Here is a 25,992-nt window from a genome sequence, read left to right as displayed (position 1 = left end):
TATGAGCAATAGTAGCTTTCTCAAGCACCACTAGCAACATGATTTAGAGGCGTCTGCTGTCTTCAGATGTGTGTCCAATCAAACTGAAGAATGTGTAACATCCTGCTGACCAATCAGAGAAGCCCCCTAGACCAACTCCCCAAGAGCAACGTTATACATTACTCACTCCTCACTCTAGATTTAATCAATGACTATCTCTACTGCCCCCTGCCTCTACCTTCATGACTATGCAAAACTGCTCTGGAAACATGGAAGATTTGGAAGAAAGATGGGAAAAGAGCAGAAAGGGTTGGTTTCAGGTGAACTCCAGTGACAGGAACGCGCTGATCCCCAGGCACATAGTTAAACATGCTTGCTGGACAGGACAGGTTGTTTGTGTGTGTGCGTGTGTGTATGTGTGTGTGTGTGTCAGTGGGGGGGGGTTATGTTTAGGAGAGAAGATAGAAAAGCACAAACAAACTCAAATCTGTGAGCTGCATTTCAAAGCACCTTTATACACAATGCATCGTATAGACTCTACAAAAGCTCACTTTCTAGATAAGCATTTCACAAAGGCAAAGGAGGGAATAGAGAAAATGAAAAATTATTTATTTAGGGGGGAGGGTGCAGAAGGGAATGTGGACGTGTTCTAGAGAGGAATGAGGAGCATCTAATTAAATCATTGAGAAAACATCAACATCATGAATCATGATATATGATATATAATATATATACATGTATGTATTATTCAATAGTCAGGGATGTGACTTTTAGCCAGTTTTTCATCTTTAGCCATGCATAAAAGCAGGAATGATCCCTAACACGTTTTGAACCTTGCTCATGAGTATTAATTAGGTGTCTTAACAAACATTCACCTGGAAGATAACTGATTTGGTAGGTAGGTGGGTGTGGCCATATTAGGGTAACCGCTCAGTGAGTGAATATTTGTTTGTTTCTATTAACTGTTGGTTGCACCCTATTGGCAGACGCTTCTGCTTGTTTTTAATGCTGTCATTTTATGTGGCCAGGGCTGCACGTTTGATCGAAATAAAACCTATATCGCAATTTGGCTTACTGCGATTATGAAATTGCAAAGGATGTGATTGTTTTTATTTTTAATTAAATAAGTATATGCAAAGCCTGTTAGTGAAGAGCGGCTCTGTGATCAGTAGTAAATGCTGCTCAAAATCTGAAAGCACTGCGAGCTTGAATTTCTTATAACGTGCATTTGAAAGAGCAACAGGCGTCAAACATCTTCCTAAACTTCTAATGCAAAGCGTTTATAAACCTGTTGTCCAACAAAAGACATTTAATAACATTTTTTCACTCCAAAATCACTTCATAACGTCAGTTGAGTGTTTGAAATAACTTATTTTTGTAAGCTGATGAGTGATGAGGCTTCTTATCATAGAATAAGGCAGTCAATATATTATTGTATAGTATTCTAGTGATAAAGTCGCTTAGCATTGCATTATAAATATACTCCATTATGATGAAAATACCAGAGGCTTGAAGAACAGTATTAAAAACTTTTGTATTGTAATGTTTATTGCCTTGACCTCTGCTCCACAGTAAGTGCCTTATTGTACGTCCCAAACTGCTAAAATAATTACTACAATTTAGACAACAGCTCAAATAACACAAATATCGGTGTGGAAAAAAGTATATAAGTGCTTTAACAAAATGACAAGCCGCACTGTTCTGGTTTCCCCATAGTAAGTACATTAATGTAAACAAGTCAAACACTTTCTATAATTGTATTTAAAAAATGTTCCCTAAACATCAGGCACTTCAACCAGAAGATCATCTGACCTCACTGGACTTCTGCACCAACAGAATGCGCTTTAAACATTCCATCATGACGTTCTGCGAAGTCAGACTTTATAAGAACACCACCCTGATCGAAGTCTGAGTGAAAAATGAAAAATAAAAAAAACCTGAGTTAAAAGTTGCCCTCGTCGTCTCTCTCTTTCCAGAGCAGATTAATAAAACATCATACACAGCAGCTCCACTGCTAACTTACTTAGTCAGCAAAATGTAGCCCATCTCTCAAAACTGAACACACACACACACGCATGCTAACAATGGCAAGATCACACAATAACAAAGCAAGCACACAAAAAGAAAAGAACTCATACTGTAAAGAAGCGAGTGCTTTTAGGCCGTCTTTTAAAAATGTTGAAGTTCACAGTCACGATCAAAGTCAAAAAAATATTCACACGGTAGGCAAGACCACACTCGCATCTTAATAAATGATTATGTGAATTATGATATGGCTGAATCCGCTAAATGGGGGGATTATTAAGCTGAAATAAAATGGAAAAAAATACTAATTATAAATAGCTGGCAACTTTCATTTGTTTAAACGAACAAAAATCATTTCATATTGTTTTTTTTCATAATTTTTGACCAACTTCTTGTTAAAGTTAACTGTCACTAAAAAATAAATTTTTCCCAATTTATCTTGTTATATGACTGTCAGTAGGGGATGATCTTTTAAAAAAATCAACCCTGTTCACATGATATTCTATATATTTAAAAAGGGTATTTATAGATATATCAGCATCAGATTGTCTTTATACGCAGCACCTTTTAGTTTCATGACCTTGAGAGGTTTATAACATCAACTTAAACTAAAACTTATCACCCTGTTACGTTTCTGAAGGCATAATTATTTATCAATGTATATTAAAACTAATCAGCTTAGCAATGCAATTTGGTACATGCATTATTTGTCTGATAGAATGTTTAAAATCTTACAAAAAAACGTCACTTTAATCAAACTGCAAAACTACACATTTTATAAATTGATATATTTTTCTTTTCTAGTTGCTCATGATTTCTGGATGAAGTTTTCAAAACATTTAGGAGGAGCAATATTTAGCCGATTAAATATTTTAGAGACAAGCATTACTACTAGAAGGAAAAAAAGTATATTCTCTAGAGAAATACCCATGATTTAAGATTGGATTACTTTCTGTGACTTATCCAGACCTGGAACTCACCCTTATAACGAGATGAATTAGTCTTTACCGTGAGTTTTTCCATTTTAATTACTGTGAAACAATTTCAATTTTTTTTCCCCCAATGGCCTTTTTTTATATCTGTGAGATGGGATTGTCCACCGTTATTAATATTTCATTTCCAAGCTAATAAATATTGAGGAGGGACTCATTCAGGAAGCCGTTGCACACAGAGAGGAATCTCAGCACTCGTCTCTTTATATCCCTCCATCCTGCCACTCCTGTCATCTTCAGCTCTTACACTCGCATACATTTCTAAAAAATCAAAAGACACAGATAGTTTATATCGTAGACTACAGAAGGGGGGAAAACTAAAAACCAACATAAAGACTGAGAGAGAGAAAGAGAGAGAGAGAGAGAGAGAGAGAGAGAGAGAGAGAGAGAGAGAGAGAGAGAGAGAGAGAGAGATGGATAGAGTCAGATGGTCAGTCAGGAAGAACAATGGTCAATGATGAAGGGATCTGAAGACTGAAGGAGAGAATGTGGAGGTGTATAAGGAGCGACTGAGGAAGAGTTGGATTAGGGAGGAGAGCGAGAGACTGTGGATGAGAAGAAAAAGCATCAGCGTAGATAAATGATGAACAAGATGAAGCATACATCCTGAGAGAGTGAGAAAAAAAAGATAGAGAAAAACATCAAAGAATGAGAGATTTAGATTTAGAGAGGTATGACGCAAACCCTTACATCCAAAACTCACAAACGGCTATTCCCCTTGTGAATGCTGGTAATTATCTTAAAGCCCACTGCTGATGACCCCTGTGCTTTCATTAGCACTTTTGCCTGACTTCTGCACATACAAGCACACACATACACACAGAAACTAAACTGTTTACTCTCCTGCAAGACATTCATTAAGAGCAGAGCTGTCACTGTAACACATATGAAAACAATATTTTGGAGTTCCTCTTAAAAGGATATTATGGATTTAATATGAGTTAAAGTCTATCGGCAGCAACTGTTATTAATTATGAAAAAAAAATATTTCAACCCTTCCCTCTTTTTGTGAAAGCAAAGAATAAAACGCACAGAAAGTTATGGACTTGCAATGGAAGTCTATGGGACAAATACACCAACTGACCCATATAACTCCATTGTAAGAGCATTGCAATGTCTCACTTTTTTGTTTGTAGAAAAAAAGGTTACCAAAGTGTCTTCTTTTTGCTCCAATATTGCTGAAACTTGCATTAAAACACACAAACAAAGATTAAAACTTAACATAAATGACCCAATGAAATCAAACAACTTTTGTGGGCCATGTTTGCTTTAAAGCTAAATGCTAGTGTACTCAGAAAAAGTCAAACCAGTTTTTCTTTTCTGGAACAAAATTGTTGTCTGGTTACCAAACAGTTTGGGTGGCCACTGCATTCTGTTATATGGACAAATAACATTTCTCAACAAAAAAAAAGAGAAAAAAAACTATTTTGTGTTCCACAGAAAAAAAGAAAGTCAAACAGGTTCGGAACCACATGAGGGGGAGTAACTGACAGAACATTATAGGTGAACTCTGGCCTCTAACTCATGGCCATGTCAAACATCACATGGGCCGTTTCTCAATATGCGTTCTTGTCTGTACTTGTGTGCTTGTGGACTTATGAAACGTCATCAGTCGCTGCCCAAGTACTGTCTCAATACACAAGTTTGCATTTTGGCAAGAACGGTTAAAAATCCCGGAAGTGTTCTTGACACGCCTACACAGTAGATTTACACAGAAATCTACACAGTAGATTTCACATATTGGCATTTTTACGCCAAAGTTATGTCGAATCGAAAATATGCTCAAACATTTTCGGTAGTGAAGAATCTCCATACGCGCACGCGGGTGTAGCAAGCGAGCCAACCGGCCAGTCATGCTAAAAACCTGGCTGTTATCATCAATAAATCTTGTTATGTTTGGGTACTGAAGACGGCGCTGTGCGGGGGTATTGCGCAATACCAGCAAGCACACATCGCCTTAAACTGTCAGCAGCGTTCTGTGTGCTCGTCACCTCGTAAGTTCATTCTTCCAAGAACAACTAGCAAGAGCGTTCTCCCCAAGAACACAAGTCCGTTCTTTGCATTCTTGGTTTTGAGAAACGGCCATGGTCTCTAGAATGAAAATGTCCCTCCTCCTATTACCACCTTATAGCCAGTAGGAAATCATGGTTTAAGAGTCTGACAAATTAAAAGTTAGTGGCTAATCAGAAAAAAAGAAAGAAAGAAAAATGAGCTCTTTAATATCTTTCAACACAACCTTTAAACCAGAGAAATGTGTTGGAGACGTGGCCTAGCCAGACGTGCTAATTCAGGATATTGCATGGTTTCCTATGCACTCTCGACTACTTCTAAAAATAAAAGTGGCAAAATCCCAAAAATATAAATGCACCAGCCTTGAATCACCCTCAGAGTGACGGGATGCAAAGCTTCTCATTAATTCTCATAAAAAAACATCATACTCCACTCTTTTCTCGATTAAAGGGATAGTTATCCCAAAAATTTCAATTCTGTCATCATTTACTCACCCTCATGTCGTTTCAAAGTCATAAGACTTCTGTTCATCTTCAAAATAAAAATAAAGATATTTTTAATGAAACCCGAGAGATTTATGTCCTGAGAGATTGGAAAGTCCAAACAGAAATTTAACACCTCGAGTTTATAAAGATATTGTAAAAGCAATTCATATTAACGGAGCAGTTTGATGTGCTCTATGTATGCGTGTTGATTTAAAGCCTATATTAAATTGGTTTATCATATAAAGCATTCATGTCTCTTCAGAAGACATGGAAATAACTTGATTTGCTTAATTCGTATGGATTACTTTTACTATGTATTTATGAACTTTTTAAATTGTTGAACGTTTTGGGTGAATAGACTTTTGACAGAAATCATTAAATATACCTACATTTCTGTTTCAAAGATGAATGTAAGACTCATAAGTCTGGCACAACATGAGGGTGGGTAAATGGGTTGAACCAACCCTTCGAGCCAGGGGTTCTCAAAGTCTGGCCCTCAAGGTCCACTTTCCTCAGAGTTTTGCTCCAACCAAACCCCAACCCTCTTTCATGGAAACTATGTACAAACCTTAATTAAACAATTTAATAAACAATTATAAAGGAATTTATACCTTTATGACATTACACTGTAACCACACTGGACCAGCAGTTTATAAAATGGATGGATGGATTAGCTTCGGAAGCCATCGTTTGGCGGGACGTGGGAATTACTTTGGCGAAACTCTGACAGTGCATTATGGGTATTCTCCAGCCTAGTGTTTCTCAGCTGGTGGGTAGCAAGACCGTTTTGAGTGGGTTGTGGACTGTGCAGTCAAATAAACAAAAGTAAAATTGCAAGATTTTTATTTTGATGTTGACACTTCTGTCAGACGATATTAAGTAAAGAGTGCCTGTGAAAAACACACTGTCCCGACGCATCAGCATCTGCGGTCAGATGAGATGTTGTCAGGCTATATGTTAGTGCATTATTCGAACATTATTTTTGTAACTTGTTACGACATAAAAAGCCTCTCACCTCAGAAAAGCAAACTTTCCTGTCCTGTCAGACATTATACTGTTCTCATAGCGTGCACTCTTCATTTGCATGTGCAAATACGTTGTCGTGCGCTGTATAGTATCAATTCATTCTAAATAAAATGCAAAAGAAATTACGAGCATGCAATGTCATAGTTATGTTGTCAATTATTAAGTCATGGAATTATCAAAAAGTGCCAATACATTATGTAACTGGTACGTCATGTGTAAGCTGGAAAGCCTTTTGCATGCAGGAATGTAGGCTATGTTCAATTCATCAGGAGCAGTTGCTATATGTTTCATTAACAGTTAGTGTATTATGTATTTACCACGGTAACTGTACTTTCCGTAACCCCAAAATGCCACTTTATTTTCCTGTATATTACTGTAGTGGCTCATACCAATTTACTAACTTTATTGTATTAACAAAAAGTAGTTTGCCAACTGCGGTGCATTATGGGATTAAATGAGTACACTCGATAATGTCCACTATAGTTTCGGACACCAAATGGCTGTCCCCTCAAATAGTGCCCTATTAAATGTTTAGGGGCCGATTTCAAACACAGCCCAGGACAACAAGAACTTCCTCTAGGCCTCATGTTGCAGACCAATTTGAGAAAATCGTTTTTGGGGACTGAGACAGCCGGACTGTCCTTCACTAGACTGACACTGCGGATGAAGACAGTCTGCTCCAAAATGTGAGAGCTGTAATCCCACAATCCAGCTCTGCATCCGAATCGGAAGCTTAATCTGCAGCAGAACGACTCGCTGGGTCTCACACACCACCCTGACTTAAAGGGTTAGTTCACCCAAAAATGAAAATGATGTCATTAATGACTCACCCTCATGTCGTTCCAAGCCTGTAAGACCTCCGTTCATCTTCGGAACACAGTTTAAGATATTTTAGATTCAGTCCGAAAGTTTTCTGTCCCTCCATTGAAAATCTATGTACGGCATACTGTCCTTGTCCAGAAAGGAAATAAAGACATCATCAAAGTAGTCCATGTGACCTCAGGGGGTTAGTTAGAATTTTTTGAAGCATCGAAAATACATTTTGTTCCAAAAATAACAAAAACGACGACTTTATTCAGCATTGTATTCTCTTCCAGGTTCTGTTGTCAATCCGCGTTCACGAGGCCAGTGACGCTGCTGACGTGTTATCTGGTGCGTCCGTGTATTCGGGTTCAAATAAATATGTCTGGTTAAAAAGAAATGCAAGTCTTCCCCTGTGTTGAACATCCTTAGACGTGTTTGCAAAGATTGTTTTGTTTACAGCGTGCGTCTCCCTCAGACTGTAAACGAAGCTCGGGCGCACCAGATAACACGTCAGCTCGTCTTACGTCAGCGGACTCATGAAAGCGGATTGACAACAGAACCGGAAGAGAATACAATGCTGAATAAAGTCGTCGTTTTTGTTATTTTTGGAACAAAATGTATTTTCGATGCTTCAAAAAATTCTAACTAACCCCCTGAGGTCACTTGGACTGCTTTGATGATGTCTTTATTGCCTTTCTGGACAAGGACAGTATAACGTACATAGATTTTCAGTGGAGGGACAAAAAGCTCTCGGACTGAATCTAAAATATCTTAAACTGTGTTCCGAAGATGAACGGAGGTCTTACGGGCTTGGAACGACGTGAGGGTGAGTCAATAATGACATAATTTTCATTTTTGGGTGAACTAACCCTTTAAAGGTGCTCTTTTGATTCACTTTGAAAATTGGTGTGTTTTGTGAATCAATGAAAGTGTGATTGCATCTGATATGCAGACACTGACACTTTACACCAGTTAGACTTGTTTCATTATTTAGAGAAAGAATTAAATCAATAGAATATATTTTTATCATCATACACAAATTTTTCATTATAATACAGAATTGCCACTCTGAAGCAAGCCAAGCATCAATGCTTTAATTAGCATTTGTTGTTAAATTAAAACAAATTGCACTGCTTTTGGTTATTTGAGAGCAGTCGAAAGTTATTGTTGTACGGTTGCGCAAACTATAGTCGTCTCATTCTACATACGCACCGAGAGCCTGGATTCATTTCACCTTTAACAGCATTAAAGAGAAACAAAAGCCTGATATGAAAAATGCAATTTTTAAGAGATGCCATATGAAACCCTCATTGCAGTTTAATAAGTCTTGATGTTCTGTAATCCTTTCCGTATTTCAGCATATTAAAGAGGCTGCTGTACTGCAATATGACCCGAGAAATATGAAGATTATTGCGGGATCCTTGGGATTCACACCCCAATAATTAATAATAGTGGTGGTGGTGGTTCCAAGTAGGTGTGTGACCTACACTTTATTCACACTGAATGGTTTTTGGAAAGATCTGAGCTTTCTACTCATTAAAGAAGCCAGCATGAAACTTACTACCTTGCCTTTCTCAGGACAGGCACTGCACTCACAGAACTCTGAAGTAATGCCGACACAGAAAAACAATCACATATGCTCTGAAACACACGTTCCAACAGTTTACAAAAACGTAAAGAGCAGCATGTCCATTTGATCGTCGGTGAATTCCGGGGGTTCCTTTAGCCGTAGGTGAAGGGGGTCTGTGATTAATGTCTGTATTATATTATCTAAGACGCTGCAGTCACACTGTGTCCAGATAAGGCTTGAGTTAAATTATTCATCCAGACACGAGCCAACAGAACACAGGCACATTCAGATGGGAAGGCATGTTTAAGAGAAGAGATCATTACTGAGACACTTTGGCAGATTCTCTCTCTCACACAGTCTGTTTCCACCATATGGGCCTCTTGTACTGTTACTGATACAGTTTCCCTCACTGTGAGAAGTGTTCCCGGAATATAACCAAGCTGTTCAGGCATCAACAATAAGGATTTTTTTTTTTCTAATGGCCCAATCGATTCGTCACTAATAATCGTTCCAAAAAATTAATTTATAATTTAGATTTTAAAGTAACTAAATAAATAAAATACTAAATAAATTATTTTATAAATTTGTATATTTTTATCATGAACATTATTTACTTTTTATTTAGTTTAGTATTTCATTACATTTTTAAATATAGCCTATAAATAATAGTAATAACACTTAATTTTTTATTCATTTATTTTAAAATGCGTTTTATATGAACTTTAAAAAATATATATAATAATAATAAATTGCAAATGCATTAATGTCGTGTTATACTATTCGATATCTATTTTTTTTTTTTTTTTACTTTCCACATGTCCTGTGCTAGACTAACAAGGACTAGTCACAGCAATTGCATATTGTTGCCCTATTGTTGGTTTGATTGCTTCTATTGCTCTCCTCACTTGTAAATCGCTTTGGATTAAGTCTTGATTTTACATGATCTTCAAGGGGTCCTATTATGCTTTTTCCCTTTTTCAACTTGATGTGTAATGTTGCTGTTAGAGCATAAAAAATATCTGCAAGGTTACAAAGCTCAAAGTCCATTTCAAAGTGAGATAATCACTTCAGCAGAAAACACTTTTCAAGAACTACAACACACTTCTTCTGGATCTTGTATTATTGTATATATGTGCTGCACATTTTACGGAGGACAGCTTCCAGAACCTAACTGTGCGTTCACACCGCCTCCGGCAAGAGCGTCAAAGTGGCCGAAAGTCATTCATTTTCAATGTGAGCCGAGGGCGGTGCGCTGTCTTGGACAGTGAGAACGGCGAGGAGAGTTGAAGTCAAGTCAACTTTATGGTAATGAGCTATGACGCAGTACGGCCGCAACCAATCGGAATGTAGAAGTCATTCACTTGAGAGGATTCCAGAGAACTTTGGTTCCGACCACATTAGTTCCCAAGCAAAATGGAGGAGAGATTGATCATGTATATTTGATAAGAAGGCGCGCAACATTATTTATAGGCAAAATTTTCACGCTAGAAGGCTTGTTTTTCAACGGGAATGCAAATTAGACTAGCACTTAACCATGAACACAAAAGCCACACCACACAAATGGCTTTTAATTAGTCTTTAATTGGCTTTTTTTAGTCACTATAATTGTTAAAGGGATTGTAAAACACGATTTCACTTTTCTAACTTTAGCTATTGTGAAATGATGTTGTTTGAGCATAAACAACATCTGCAAAGTTACAATGCTCAAAGTTCAAAGCAAAGGGAGATATTTGTTTTTAAAGAAAAGGACTACAACAAACGGCTGGTAGGGACTACACAACGTTCCTCCCGGGTTAGTGACATCAGCAACCCTAAAATGTACATAAACCCCGCCCCCAGGACACGCCTTCCATGTCGAGAAGAGGAAAAGTTGTCGTATAAGAGTACATTTGTGAATCAGCTCAAACTTTAGCATTCTTCTTTTCACATGCAATAAAAAGTCACTCTGTGTGCATCTCACAACAGTTCCTATACGAGCGATTTATAGATCATCATGACAGAATATGCTAATTGAGGATTAGTGGTTAACTCCACATCAGCAACATGAATTCATCAACTAATCATTCAGAGACGTCCTGTGGCATTCTACATGTTGTCACTTCTTCTTGAGTCTCTCCATCTTTGTCTGACTGTGTTTTAACATTAAAGGCAGAACAGTTTCTGTCATTTTAGTGTGTCTGCGTGAGGTAATCAGAGCTGCTAACACACAAGAGCTCTTGAAACCCCGCCCTCTGAGCCAGCTCATTTGCATTTAAAGGGCCAGGCACAAAACGGTGCGTTTTTGCTAACCCTCAAAAAGTGACAACTTTAACATGCTATATAAAAATATCTGTGGGGTATTTTGTGCTAAAACTTCACACAAACAGTCCGGGGACATCAGAGATTTATTTTACATCTTGTGAAAAGGGCATTTTATCACCCCTTTAAGTTCTTTCCATCGATCAATTTCTTACTTTCACATTTAGAAGATTACATGAGGTTTACTTATACCCTACTTGGTCAGTCTAAATCTGCTCTGAAAAACTTCGGGTCGCCTCGATCTCAAGTCGTAAATATCCAACATGTTGAGTTTTTACGATCAGAAATCCTGTTGTTTGAGGGGAAACCCGAAGACAAACACGCACTCACACTGTAGATTGTCACGTGGAATGAAATTATACCAAATTAGAAAGTGAGCTGACAGAAGAAAAAAAGCATAACACGACTTCATCAAAAGCTTTTACTTTTTTCCGTGAATTTTCTGTAAAAAGCAATTCTCGCCTGTTGTCTGCCATGTTTGTGTACTCCAAAGTTACATTTGGCCATGAGAGATTTTGCGAGATTTCCCATGTTCAAAGTTGGGAATCTTATTGTTTGTGAATGTAATCTGTTAGCGTGTGGTGTGCTGTCTTGGCACTCCACATGCTATAGGAACAAAACTGTTAAATCTATGATTTTTTTATTGTCATGTTTGCAGTCTCTCACATTTTGAAAATCTAATAAGATTTTAAAAATGTTTTAGTTTGTGAAAGCCTTAAGCAGTTTATAAAACCGGCCACAGGTTCTAAACAAGCTGATAAACGGATAGGCCTAGCCTTTTTCAGTCTAACAAATAATATGGGCATGTATGGCAGTGATATAAGATATGCAAATAGAAAGGCATAATAAACAGCTTAGAGAGCTTGAGCTAAAAATTTTGATGCGCTTTTTATGGCGATTAAACGGAAAACAATACGAACCGTGTCAGGCCTTGCTCCATGGGGCTGGTGCGGTGAGAATAGCTCCCGGAATACAAACACGTGTACACGTTCATTCGCTTCATATCCCAAAAAAAGCAACAAAAAAAAAATAATATTAATAATAAAAAATATTATTATTAAGGAACGATAAAAACGACACAATTAAATCACGTTTGCTCACACAATCACAAAGCCATGTTCTCAATCTATTCCACAAACACAAAGGCTTTCTCTTATGTATTCAGAGTTATATGTGTCTAGCGTTGGACAGAAGTGTGTTTGGAGTGCCGTTGACAGTGGAGGGGTGTAATGAGAGTAATGATTAAAGGCCGATTAAAACTGCATGAGGATTATCATGCTCATTTTCAGCCTCTGCTGTGCTAACTATCAAACAGTGCTGCATTTCAGCCACTGCGCTAGAATATCCTTGCGCATGCATTCGTTTTATACACATTCCTATACGTGGTATTTAAATCATTGATTTTTAATTGGTGCGCAACACTGCTTTGTGTTTGTGTGTGTGTGTGCGTGTGTGTGTGTGTCTCGTGATCTGGGCTGGTCTCTGAACTCTAATGGTGGAGCATGATAAATATATGACCAGCCATGAACCCCTTCAGAGGTCCATTTAATCAGCAGTCAGGAGGCCAGCGTGAAAAATCCTCCATTTCAAGGCCAGCACTCAGGGCATCATGGGACAGAGGAGGGCAAAAGTCATTTCTTGATCATTAAGAGCTGAAAGAGGCACGAGTTTGCTGAAATAAAAGTTATTATTATATCAAATATATTTTATAAAAAATATTGTATCTTGTTAGGCACTTAGGCTGATATATTGTCATACTGAAATGGATCTCTAGAGCATTTGAGCATATAAATATCTTATGAATAAGCAAAATCCGTTTCTCATTTACATAGATGTTTATAGAAAACAAACTATTTTTAGCAGATGTGCTCATATTGAAACAACTTTACAGTGTTTTCTTAAACGTGTAATTAGACCACTCAATATTTCACTATAGCAAACACTAAAAAAACTAAATGAATAATGAATTATCATCAGGGCTGAGCATTATCCAACAAAACAAAAAACACATATATTGTGTGTATATTTCAGACTATCGCTATTAAAAGAGAATACCCCTTATTATTCAATAATACAGTAAAAAAAAAAAATAGTATAAAAAAATTAATAAATCAAAACCTTTTTTGACAACATTCTTCACTAAGAATTATATTTAATAAAAATAAAGAAATATATAAAAAAACACACAGAAAGAAGTTTATCTTTACTCTGAAAAATGCCACAACAAAACTTTATGGAACATGGACATAAATCAAGGTCTATTAGCACTTTAGCACTATAAATATAATAATATAAGAAAGAGAATTAAAAGATTTCAGATTTTAGTTAAAACAAATGAAACTTGGGTGCCTGTGACGTCAGCAAACAGGCCAGTCTGGCTCTATGAGGGTCACATACACTGTGTGTGTAAAACACACAATATACCATCTGCAATGAGTTCACACACTCTCCAAACACTCTGAGTGTAAGTGGGAAGTGAAGCATAGGCTAGACGGCATGGTATAAATGTCCTGCTGGATCATATTTCCCACTGCTCCAAATCCCCAGCAGGACACAGACACAGAGCCAAACACGTTCATGAGCCATTACGCATTTATGAATGAAGCTTGTGGTGTGGTAATAGAGGCAGGCCTCTGAGCCAGCCATGCAGGAACACACTGCCAGAGGACAGGAGACTTGTCAGTCACTACAGGTCAACCAATAGCAGAGCAGGAAACTGCAAGATCTCAGACAGGTGACCTCTTGAGAAAAAAAGTATTCAATAAATGTGTAATGAAACAATATTAAAACCATTTTGGAAATTAATCACTGTTCATTTTTTATGTAATTAGGTGCAAACAAAAAAAACTAAATAAAAGAATAATTGGTCTTTTTGCGAAACCATGCTCGCATGCACAATTATTCTTTATTTTGGCTCTTAACATTAAACACAGCCAAATAAAGAATAATTTGGCATGCAAGTATGTTTTATGCAAAATAAATAACTATTTTCATGTTAGAATGTTTAAGTATGGTGATGCAAAATTATTCAAATGATTATTAATAAAGAAATGCTTGCATGCCAGATTATTCTTTTAGCTCTTACTTGACATACAAACATGCATGAATGCAAAATTATGTATAATAAGAGCCAAATAATTTGACATGTCAGCATGTTTTATGTAAAATAAAAAGATGCTTATATGCAAAATAACTTTTTGCTTTTTATTTGTCAAAAATGTGCTTGTATGCATAATCATGTGAAATAAAAAAAAAATATTCATTTTATATGCACACGTCTTTGTAATATAAGAGCCAAAATAAAAAAATTTGCATGTCAGAGTGTCTTTATGTAAAACATTTGCAAAAATAATGAATAATCTGTAATCATCATATTGTAATATCCAAGCAAGCATATATGTAAAATAATAACCAAAATAACTTTGTATGAAAGAGTGTCTTAATGTAAAATAAAAGCCATAAAGAATAATTTATCTTAAAAATGAGCATCTAACGTTTAACTGTAAATCTGTGAGTATCACTTGCATATAGAACCTTCCATTTCAATTCTGTCTGTTCTAGTTGGACTAAGTGGGCTCCTTAGGCGTTTCAAAGAATACATCATTGCCGTGGGGTTACACTATAGCCAAGACTTACATTAAGTATATCTCAGTACAAGCTATGGCTCTCTAAACGGCAGAGAGATGCTTCAAAGATAATCCGCTTCAAAAAGAAATTCTTGTGCCCATGCTGAGAGATCTGAGCTCTAAACATATGCAGATAACAACTGCAGTGGATTTATCATGAGCATGCAATTTCATCTCACCCACATCTGGACAGAAATCCCTCGATGGAATAGATTAATAATCCGCTAAACTGAAGATACCTTCAGCATAATGCAGTTATCAGAAAGAGAACTGCTTTCGATTGGTCTCTCTGGATACGCCATATGACAGGATCATTACCAGATGCACGTAAAACTTCATCCGCGAGCATGCAGCTTAGTGCTTTTTATGGCAAAATGCCTCAGGAATGATATAGTATTAAGTCACTGTAGGTCCAAAGTCTTTCAACATCCAAATTAACTTTGAAAAAACGACAGTGATCTTTAAAAATACGCACCCATATGATTCAATAGTGATTCTACCATAAATGTAAATATACATCTTTCTGAAGTCATTTGTCCTCTACATCCCCAAAGGGCAACTACAGTCAGAAAACGAGGAGCATAAATCCACAAAAATGTCATCCATGTCGCCATGGACAGGAGTATTCACATAAACCACTACATAAAAGCCACACATTTGCCTTTAGCTTTGATTTGATATCTAGCATATACGTGCCGTTCTGAGAACACTGACCAGAATGCTTTGTTATCGTGTTCTCCGGGGCTGATCTTGTCTGAATTTTTAACACCTGTGAAATTATGCCCCTGTAATTCAATACTGATGCCTTCGAAACGATACCTGGGGACTGAGATCTGAACTATCTTTCATTAAGGCTTATTAATGGCAACTGTTGACGTAGAACTGAGATTAGATCTTGGCAGAGGCCCATGTCTTTCAAATACAAGATCCTCTATTGCCTTTAAGTCTGGCACATGAGTTCCCAATTGCTATTCAAGTGTCTGCTCCCTCACCACTGGAGGGTTTCTGGAGGTGTTAAAGGGACTTGAAGTGCAAACTTTTGGAGAGCTGTTTGAGTGTTAGCACAAAGATACCCTTCACAAGGGTGCTAACATGCTCTGACACCACAATGGCCTTGAGGAGCTACATCTGAAGGTGGATCTCAAGACAGGAGCGGCTTACTGGTGACTAGAGATGTAAAAAAAATGCAACAATTTGATAATAAAAAGTTCAATACACTGATTACGGTACTTAATAAATGATTGCTATAACAGAGTGTCATGACTATAATAGAGTGCTGCAGGGACAACATTTTTGTAGGCCAACCTGGAAGTTAGCATGACCCTGGTTCTACAGAAAATAAGCTCTGTGCGGCCAACAAAAGTTTATTATACTTGCATGTCTTCTTTATCTTCACAAATGAATACAACTCATCTTGTATTATTGAAGTAATTTTGAAGCCTTAATGCAATCACCAGAAGTAAAAATGTAAAGTTAGGCTATAAAGAACTACTCCACGATCGCATGACGTCAACACCCCCACTAAGCTTCTGACAACTTTTTGTCTTTATTTAAAATCTACAAGTTATAAAGTATAAGTTAGAATGGTTTGCAAGAGTACGAAGGCTATAAAAGCCGACTTGTGAGTAGATGACTTTATCTGTTTGGCAATTGGCATGATGATGTTTAATGTCCTCAATGGCCTCTGTAGTCATATTTCGCCACTTGTTGACAAACGCCTTTTTCAAGATATCTAAAAGCTTAAATAAATCACAAGGGGATAATACTGATGTATTTTATTGTCATAGAATAAAACGTGAAAATAGCTTAAGCTTGTGTTAATCACAGATATTATTTCAAAACATAAAAGTTATGCTAACTACTTTCTGGGTTTTAGGATTCATTTCTGTGGCACGCTATAATACCCAATGTGTTGTATCAATATAACGCCAAGGTGGCGGTCTCTAAATCGAAAATTCAGTTTAATGGTAAAATATCTGGCCAAGTCAACCAAAGTTACGTAGCCCCACACACAACACAAGGGGGAAAATCTTATTCATTTGTTCTCTCATTTTAGGTCAATCGTGGCCACATTGTACTAATTCGTTTTAGTCTAATCATGGCTATGATTTAGCTTAATTAAAATCAGAAAATGAATTAAGTCATGGTAACGAATTCTAAATTATTGGCCATGATATCTTTTATTTCTTCCTTGCATGTCATGTATGGGGCCACTATACTTGGCCATATATTTATCGACTAAAGCCCTATTCGCACGGGATTAGTACTATCTGGGTACCTTGTGTGATTTAGAAATTACCCCCCCACATCTAAATTTCATGTGGCGCATTCGCACGGGATAACCGAAGCCTGTGATTTGACTCAAATTTACTGACTTATCTCCCGGATATGACGTCAATAGGCTATTGCTTGGAAATGTCTTTTCGTTATATAGCCATAGGTCTAGCTGTATGATATATTATGACATAAACAGAATAAAGTTCCTTACCGCATGCTGCTATACATGTCATTCATCTCCATCTAAACATTCTTTTTGTTTTTGCTCTTCTGATGATTTTCAGCTTTCACTTTCCGCAAATTGTGTATTTGTGTAGGCCATAGCGATATGACCCAGCACCCAAAATACTATCAAAACACTCCAACACAGCCTCCATTCTTCGAGAAAGATGGATAAAAAGGCGCACATGAGACAAAAACCTTGAAAAAATGGCATACGATCCGGCCAAATCACAGAGATGCCGATTCGCACGGACTAATATTACCACAGGACCTCGGTGTTCGGCGAAATATAGTAGGTAATTTGCGGAGGAATTTTTACTTTTCAAATTACAGACATGGCCGATTCACACGGGATTAAGATCTCAGACAAACTCCGCAATTATTACAAATGACTAGAGGTCACCAGGTAATACTTATCCTGTGCGAATAGGGCTTTAGCTGATGTTTTGGTTTAAAGAGTGCCACCTTGTGGTTATATTGTTGTAACACATTGGGTATTATTATAGTAATTTTAAGAATTCTTAATCAATTTTTTTCGCATGTCTTGCACAGGGATCCAAACAAAGTAAAACCCATTTGGATACTAAAAAATTTCAGAACTCATTTATTTTCTTGTGTTTGAGGAAATAAAGCCCATCAATGACAGGCATGTACCTGACTTCAGTTTATTCGCTGAAGTACGACAGCTGTTCAGAAGGAGGAGCCCTGCCCACACGGGAGGATCACTCTGAACACCTCAGAGACAAGTCCTGACAGCATCCACAGCCGTGAATGTAACTCTGATGCTGGCACCTTTGAATTGAAAGATGAGAGCTGGAGAGGAAATGATCTAAAAGCTTGGGCTTTTTCTCTATGTGTTATTTCATGTATCCAATATCAAAAAGCAACCAACGACTTACCGATAGATGCGTCTAACCCTCCATTGCATGCACAACTACAGCTCAAGCAATCAGAATGAAAAACGCTTGGTTGAGCAAACTTGATGATTGCAGTAAATATATGGCATTTACAACACGTCAAATTTGGTCCAAAATCCCAATCCCCTTCAGGAGGCGGTTTGAAGGATACACAAATATATAAAAAACCAAAAGCAACACCCTTCCAAAAATTCAAGCCTTTGAGCTCATCATTCAAACAAAACCTTGAGACTCATGAGAATTCTGCATTTGTCCTTTATATGCATTCATCATTTCCCTTTCTCCCCTAAAATGTTCCAGGCTATGAATGTTATATGTAAAACATTCATAATACCAGACAGCATTCGGAACAATGATAACATTCTGGAAACCACTCGGATATCTGCAGAGCATGTCTCGATTGCCACCCCAAAAATAAACACCAAAACAAATCAACTTTCAATAGCACAAAATTATTGTTTTAATGCCATTTTAATGCATCATTTTGGATACCTATTAATTTGGAAGCCCCTGTTTTGTTTCTATTATACCAATTTACAACATCTAAAACAAGGGGTCAAAGGGTTTTTGCCCTGTCAATGCACAACCGTCTAGAAATGGCGATGTGTCACTCTCTTACTATTAAGTTTCGTAATTCTTTGTGTTTGGTCCCATTTTCGTCTCACTCTAAGGCATCCATACTCGCTTTTGCTCCCTCCCTACCTACTTTACACACACACACAATTCCACACACAGAGCTCCTCATCAATAAGCGTGCGCTTCCACGAAATGCCCCTACACAGTGCAGGCATGCTAACCAATCTCCTAGAAGGGTTTGCCGTGACTGCGACTAATGATGGACTAGATCAGCTGATGTTAGTATAAGAGAAAGGGGAAAAGGGGGGTGCTTATAATGTCCTCAGGAAAATCCCTCTCACCTTTTCAAATATATTTCTGTTACGGCTCCACATAGCTGAGAAAAACGTTGCAACAAGCACAAAAATGAGGCTGACAGCATTTCAGCACCAAAAAAACAGTGGACAGCACCATCAGCCAGCAGTCATGCTTATACATGGGTGCGTGTGTGTGGTGGGGGGAGGGGGATTCCCACACTGTTTTATGCCATTCCCCCTCGCAACAAGCTCAGAGACTCGTGCTCACGGAATAGGCTTGCGGAAGCACGCCGAAAAGAATGTCATGAACATGTGACACACTGCAAAGTCATTGACATTTGCATTCAGTCAGTGTATGCATTTCATCACTTGTGATCCAAGTCCAATTAATTTGAATCGGTTCCTTTAAGAATGAATCGGTTCCTTCAAGCAGTTTGTTACAAAAAAGCAGTTAAAAAATGATTCAGCTATTCTTTTACATCATCATGTGATCTGTGGCATCACTGTGTGGTTATTACATGCTCTAAAATGTTCCAATAAAACCATGCAGCCACATAGTTTGATAAAACTGTCATTAAGTTAGCGTTATTAATAAGGGTGATTTTAATTACTCTAAATTAATGCGGCCGGTCACATTTATTGTTGTTCGCCGAATTTTCAGGACTAAATACAATTATTTTAATTGGAGTCAGTGCAAACCGGAATTTCACATGAGGGCAAAATATTTCCTCACTCAGATTTCAAAATGGGTTCAAGTTGGTCACACTTGCAGTGTGGACCAATAGACAGCTGATTGGTTTAAAAACGATTGCCATACTATACATTGACAATAGATCAAAACTGAAAAAATTCGCAGAAATGTCGCTAATGGGACAGCATAATCATGCATGTTGACAAAAACATTCATATAATCAAGTTTTAGTTTATTTACGGAACTCTGCACTTTATGAGTGGGGAAAAATTTTCTCGAATCAATGAGTTAATGAGTCAGAATACAATCGATCAATTCGACTCGTTAACGATCGAGTTATATCCGACTCGCGAACTAATTGTGATTGTGAACAAGTTCATTATAAAGATCTCTGACTAAAAAAACATTCGTTCACTAATCGGACATCGCTATTCATCACTCATCACTTATTCACTCCTGCTCCCAAGGGGAAGCAACGGCAGCGATATTTAACAGTAAGGAGGCTGCTTCGTTCCCCTGATTTTAGACAAATTTGGGGTGGCAATCAATGCAAACGATTTACATGCATACACGAGAATAGGCTACTACTTAATCGCGCGCATAGTAAAAGCCATTATCGTTAACACTGAAAGTAGTGTTTCAGGTGCATTTCTAAGTGGATCCATCTATTGCACGAGAGGCTGTATATATTTAGATATCATCGTGCATGTGTACAAATAAAGACTCGAACCAAACCTGAAGCTGAGATGCTGCTGTGCAGAAATCCATGAGGGGGAAAAAAAACACTGCGTGACCAACTCCAAATACCAACTCGTATCTACATAACAGCACTATTCAGCAGCCACACACGTTAATATGGCCATAAACAGACATATGGCAACGATCGGAAGGTTCATTCACAGATATAGGAGGGTTTTTCAGCTATCTGCTGTATGTTATTTCGGATGTCTTGCGTACAAGCTATGAATAATTCATCACACAAACTGTTGTCTTGACACTGAGCTGTGCTGCATGACAGACCAAAGGCAGATCTCACAGAGCCGGATACATTATTGCATATGAGTATAAATGAATACGAGAATATATAGATACATAAACGCACAGCTTTTTACAAATGAGTCGAGGAACGCGAGCGATAGATGGGCAGAACTCGCTGATAGGAATCACCACCAGCACGACTATCAACAGCGGGCAACAGCATGGACGGACAGACCAACACGAGCGACGAGGCGTAAAAGGAGCTAGTGTCATTTCGTATTTACCTGTCAATATTCCAACTCGGATTTGGTGGTCGTGGTTGGTTAAAATCATTCCGTCCGACGCCATGTTTAGCAGCGCTCTCGCCCGCACTGACAAGCCTGAGCAGAGCCGAGAGATGAGCGCATCGAACTCGGGGGGAGGAGTCAGGTGAGAGCAGCTGAACCCTGAGCACAACACTGTAGATTTGGCAAAGTTGCTGGTGTTGGTGTACAATAATATAGGCTACAGTTTTCTCTCAAGTCGCTTTCTTTCAGAATGTAAGTGAAATGACTGGGTATTTATGCCGTATATAGGATAACTGGTGTTTTATTCCAACTCCTCCATGAATATGTGATGAAGACCGGAGTGTAGCCTAATCGATTCTATAACGTAACGCTATTATTTTAAAAGTCGGCAAGAAACCGAAAATGCGATAGTCTTTTCTTCCCTATTGTGACTTAGCTATATATCCGAGTGAAATGGAGAAATAGCTTCTTGAAGAAGTAAATGTAGGGTGGGACTTTCTCGTGTGATTGACAGTTTGCCCTGCCCTCCCGCCAGTAAACACGTCATCAGAGAAGAGGAGAAATGTCAATTAAAGATTACGCGTGTGTGTGTGTGTGTGTGTGTGTGTGTGTGTGTGTGTGTGTGTGTGTGTGTGTGTGTGCGGGGGAGGTATTGGGATACTTTTGAATTCTAAATAATTGTATTCTATCCTCTAGCACCCCATGAATTTCATTTTATATTCAAAATGGTAAACATAGGTAATTCAATTGAAACGTAAATGTATAAATGAATATATCTCAAACATCTTCAGTTTGAAAATTGTTTAAATATTCATTGTTGTTGTCCTGAAAATGTTTGTACCCAACAGTAATACAGTATTTGGCAAAAAAAATAGCTGGATGTTTGAATGTTTCAAATATGTGTTTCATAGTTTTGTAAAAATAATTTAAATGTATACATACAGTGATTTATTAGTGGGGATTCTTTGGATGCCTTTTGTATGGGTTCACACTCACAGTGTGTGGAAAAGGCATTTGTTCCTTTTTATATACATTTTATTTGTTTGAGCTTGAAGGGGCAAGATAAGGAGTAGGCCTATCCCAACAATATGTCAGTTGCAAAGATTTACAACTCCATTGTTCTGTGGCCTTTGGCATTTTGAAAGTTTCAGTAATAACTCACATATTTAGTTTAGTTCTGCATCGTGGAAGTTTACCACCACAAGACAAACAAATTCACAACATCAATAATACTTTAAAATACAGGAAAAAATCACTAACCTTTCCTATTCAAATTAAGCACATGGTATAAAACGAAAATTTGAATGTGTCTCCTGTTTAGGTTTCCAATGAATGTATAATTTAAATAAATGTATTGATTAGTTGGCCAGATTATAGACAAATAATGTAATTACTGCAAATTATAAAATGAAAAGACCCGATAGAACTCCACAGAAAGCTAAGTATTTCATGGAACTGATAAACTTGAGTCACACATGAGTATTTGGTTGAACATATTTTGGCTAATTTTGTTGTGCTTTCTGCTACTGATGGGACTGTAGTGAACTAGTGTGTGAGAAATCCAGAAAATTGTATGAAAAAACTGAGAATCTGATCAGTGCTACAGATCTGCATCAGGACGTTTAGGGTAGGACTAAAGGATCATTAACATGACATGGATTTTTTTAAATTATTTTATTATGTTCTTTGAGGTTCACTTATAATGTTAATAAAGTTTTTTATGTGGGAAAAACGATTATTTTCAATCTTCATTCTGACCCTCTGTCTGAAAAGATTAGTTTTTAAGGGGCAACTCCTTTAAAGGGAAAGTTCACCCAAAAGTTATTCCAAATCTGTATGAATTTCTTCCGCTGAACAGAAATGTAGATATTTAGAATAAGAATTTGGGTAACCAGTTGACGGACCCCATTGACTTCCATAGTATGACAAAATAGCTGACAAAATAGCGACAAACAGTGGCCAGCCAGTATAGTGAGGCTATTTTGTTTCCATAGCACATTAAACAAAACGTTTAATGACACTAATAACACTAAAAACAATACAATTACTAAATATTAATAATATCACTAAAATGATATAGGCCTAAAAACAGTCTTTAGTTCACAAACAGCACAACTCTGCTATCTGTGAAAATCAAAAGCAGCTTCAAAAACTTGTTTAAAAAGAAATATTCTTCTAATTTTTTACTGTCATTAATGTAGGTCCACAAGAGAAATATTAAGCCAGTAAATTAAGATAGTCGCTACACGTTTATATCCATCGTCGTTTCTGAGAGAATGCGCCGTTAATGCAGCGACAGATGCTGAAAGCTCAGTCCGTTTCTACTTTCAATTTTGGGGAACGAGCACGTTTACATGCACGTTCTTAACCGGATTATGCTGAATAATAGTGCATCCAATCGCACAACAACTATCTGGCATGTCGTTTACACCTCAAAACACCAACTTTTGTATATTAAAACTGGCAACGTCCTAAGATTCTTGATTAGTTTACTGGGTTTCGTTGCTAGAGTACGACGTTCTTGCCCGCCAGCCAGTACTTGTGACGTCACGTGCAAAGTATGAACTGCACATGAGTGTTTCAAGTGTTTTGAAAAAAAATTTCTTATAAAACTATAATTTAAAGGCAAAGCATTATGAAATACTTTACTTATGGTTTGTGATGCAGTGGCTGTCAATAGAGCTGACTGCTTCATCTTTCACTTAAATTTTTTATGCGAACTCTCCATTTTAAAGGGGTGATATAATGCCCCTTTTAACAAGATGTAAAATAAGTCTTTGATGTCCCTAGAGCGTGTATGTGAAGTTTTAGCTCAAAATACCCCACAGATCATTTTTTACAGCATGTTAAAATTGTCCCTTTTTGAGGGTAAGCAAAAACGCTCATTTTGTGTGTGTCCCTTTAAATGTAAATGAGCTGCTGCTCCCGGCACAGAGGGCGGAGCTTCAAGAGCTTGTGTGTTAGCAAATCCTTTTACCTCTTCTCAACATGGATTCACCCCCTTTGTTGCGTGTTCCCGGAGGCAGGGTTTATATACATTTTAGGGTGTGATGTCATTTGTTGTAGCCCTTATGAAATTATTTCTTTAAAAGCAAATATCTCCCTTTGCTTTGAACTTTGAGCATCGTAACGTTGCAGATGTTTTTTGTGCTCAAACAGCAACATTACACACTAACTAAAGTTAAAAAAGTTAAATCATAATCAACCACCCCTTTAAGCTTGATTAAATAAATGTTTTGTTTATAATAAGGACAACGTTTTAAGCTATACAACTTACAGGATGTTTTATTGGTACAAATAAAAAATCCCACTCAAAAATCTCAAAATATTTTATTGTTTGAATGTCATTTCCATTTCTTCCTTCCAACACATAATGACATGATGGTCAATCACCTTTAGCATCCCTCTAGAGATCATTTATTAAAACAATTATTTGGGTTCAGTTAAGCACAATCGACAACATTTGTAGTATAATGTTAATTACCACCATTTTTTTTTCAAATGGGCCGTTTTAGATTTAAAACAAAGACACACTTACAATGGAAGTGAATGAGGCCAATATGTAAATGTAAAAAAACTGTTTCAGTAGAAGAGCCACAAGATCACGATATGCGTGATTTTTATGTGAAAAAATCACTTACCAACCTTTCATGTGTGAAGTTCTTTCGTTGTCATGGCAATGCAACTCCATAAACCCTAAATTATTATACAAATTATGATTTACTTTACAGCTTAGATAATACACAAGTTTTAAGAAAATAATTAATGCAAGTTCTTTTATAATATTATAGGCTTCACATTTCTGCTTTTAAATCCTTGAAAAATGTACCCCCTTTTATATGTAAGTGCCTCACAGTAGCTTCGATATTTGCTTCTCTCTTTGGTTAGAAAAGAAGGGAGTCTAAATTAATTTAGTATTAGTTCACAAATACTGTTGATTTTGAGCCTGGAATATTCCTTTAAGGGTTGATGTTTAGTGATGATATTATTGGAGTGTCAGAGCAAGATGGATCCATGAGAGTTGGTACCTGTATCAGAAATTAATTACACACTTTATTGCATCACAGAATCACAAGCTTAGATCTGGCACTAAGGTGCAAAGCTCCAGAAGAAGCACTCCAGCTTTATTAACATGTGCACGAGAGCATTGTGGGGAAAAAACAGCGAAGGCTGTGGGGAAGCTTAGGTCTTGTCCATTAATAGACATGAATGTTTGCCATAGTGTTATTAGAAGAAACCATTTTCTGCTGTTGCAAGGATCATAGGGAGATTTTCAGGCAAGCACAGCTAAATCTAGATCAGCGCTCACCGTGTAACCCCAGGATGTCAGACTTTACTGGAGTTGAGTGAAAAGTCAGCACGTCAGCACAGGCCTCCTAGGAGGACAACGGCTCTCTAATGGTCAATATTTAAGCATTCTTATTAGGCAACAAGCTCAAGCCAACAAAATGAGCAGCTGTTTTCTGCTGCCAGAGCACAATAAAACACAGCATAGAAATCACAATCTATCCTCACATCTCAAAAATATCTAAATCAAATGCAAACACTGTTGACTGCATTGAACATATAGGGTTGCACACTCCCAAACGAATTGTGCTCTATAGCATTCTGTGGTGCAAATGACACTGATGTAAATTACAGTTTGAAAATTTTTGGAATAAAAACAATTATGTTGTCTTCATAGTGGCAATTTCACATTGTTTGAATAATTTGAAAAAGTTACAGCTTGGTTAAAGCTGCAGTAGGGAGTTTTGAGAAAATGTTGACTTAGCCTGAAAATTTGAACAAGCACAACTTACAGGTCCAACCCCCTTGCTCTCTGCTGCGCTACAGCCCTCCCTCCACAGCTCCTCCCCCACAGCTCCTCCCTCCACAGCTCCTCCCCCACAGCTCCTCCCTCCACAGCTCCTCCCTCCACAACTCCTCCCCCACA

The 25,992-nt window shown here is 37.4% G+C and overlaps 1 protein-coding gene across 19 annotated transcripts in view; it reads right to left on the bottom strand.

Annotated features, from left to right (window-relative positions):
- The window catches only part of gphna (gephyrin a), a 96,416-nt gene extending 75,238 nt beyond the window's left edge, over nucleotides 1-21,178 (bottom strand). For all 19 annotated transcript variants that reach the window (XM_077240025.1, XM_077240029.1, XM_077240028.1 and 16 more), the window contains exon 1: nucleotides 21,057-21,178. In XM_077240025.1, the coding sequence (XP_077096140.1) occupies nucleotides 21,057-21,120 (64 nt within the window). In that variant the 5' untranslated portion in view covers nucleotides 21,121-21,178. The remainder of the gene's footprint in view (nucleotides 1-21,056) is intronic.
- Nucleotides 21,179-25,992: the final 4,814 nt, after the last annotated feature.

The sequence above is a fragment of the Siphateles boraxobius genome, unplaced genomic scaffold (assembly GCF_051911475.1).
Source record: "Siphateles boraxobius isolate OS27281-9 unplaced genomic scaffold, OSU_SipBor_1 22, whole genome shotgun sequence".
NCBI lineage: Eukaryota > Metazoa > Chordata > Actinopteri > Cypriniformes > Leuciscidae > Siphateles > Siphateles boraxobius.
The sequence above is the reverse complement of the archived record's forward strand: the minus strand, read 5'-3'. Positions and strand labels throughout refer to the sequence as shown.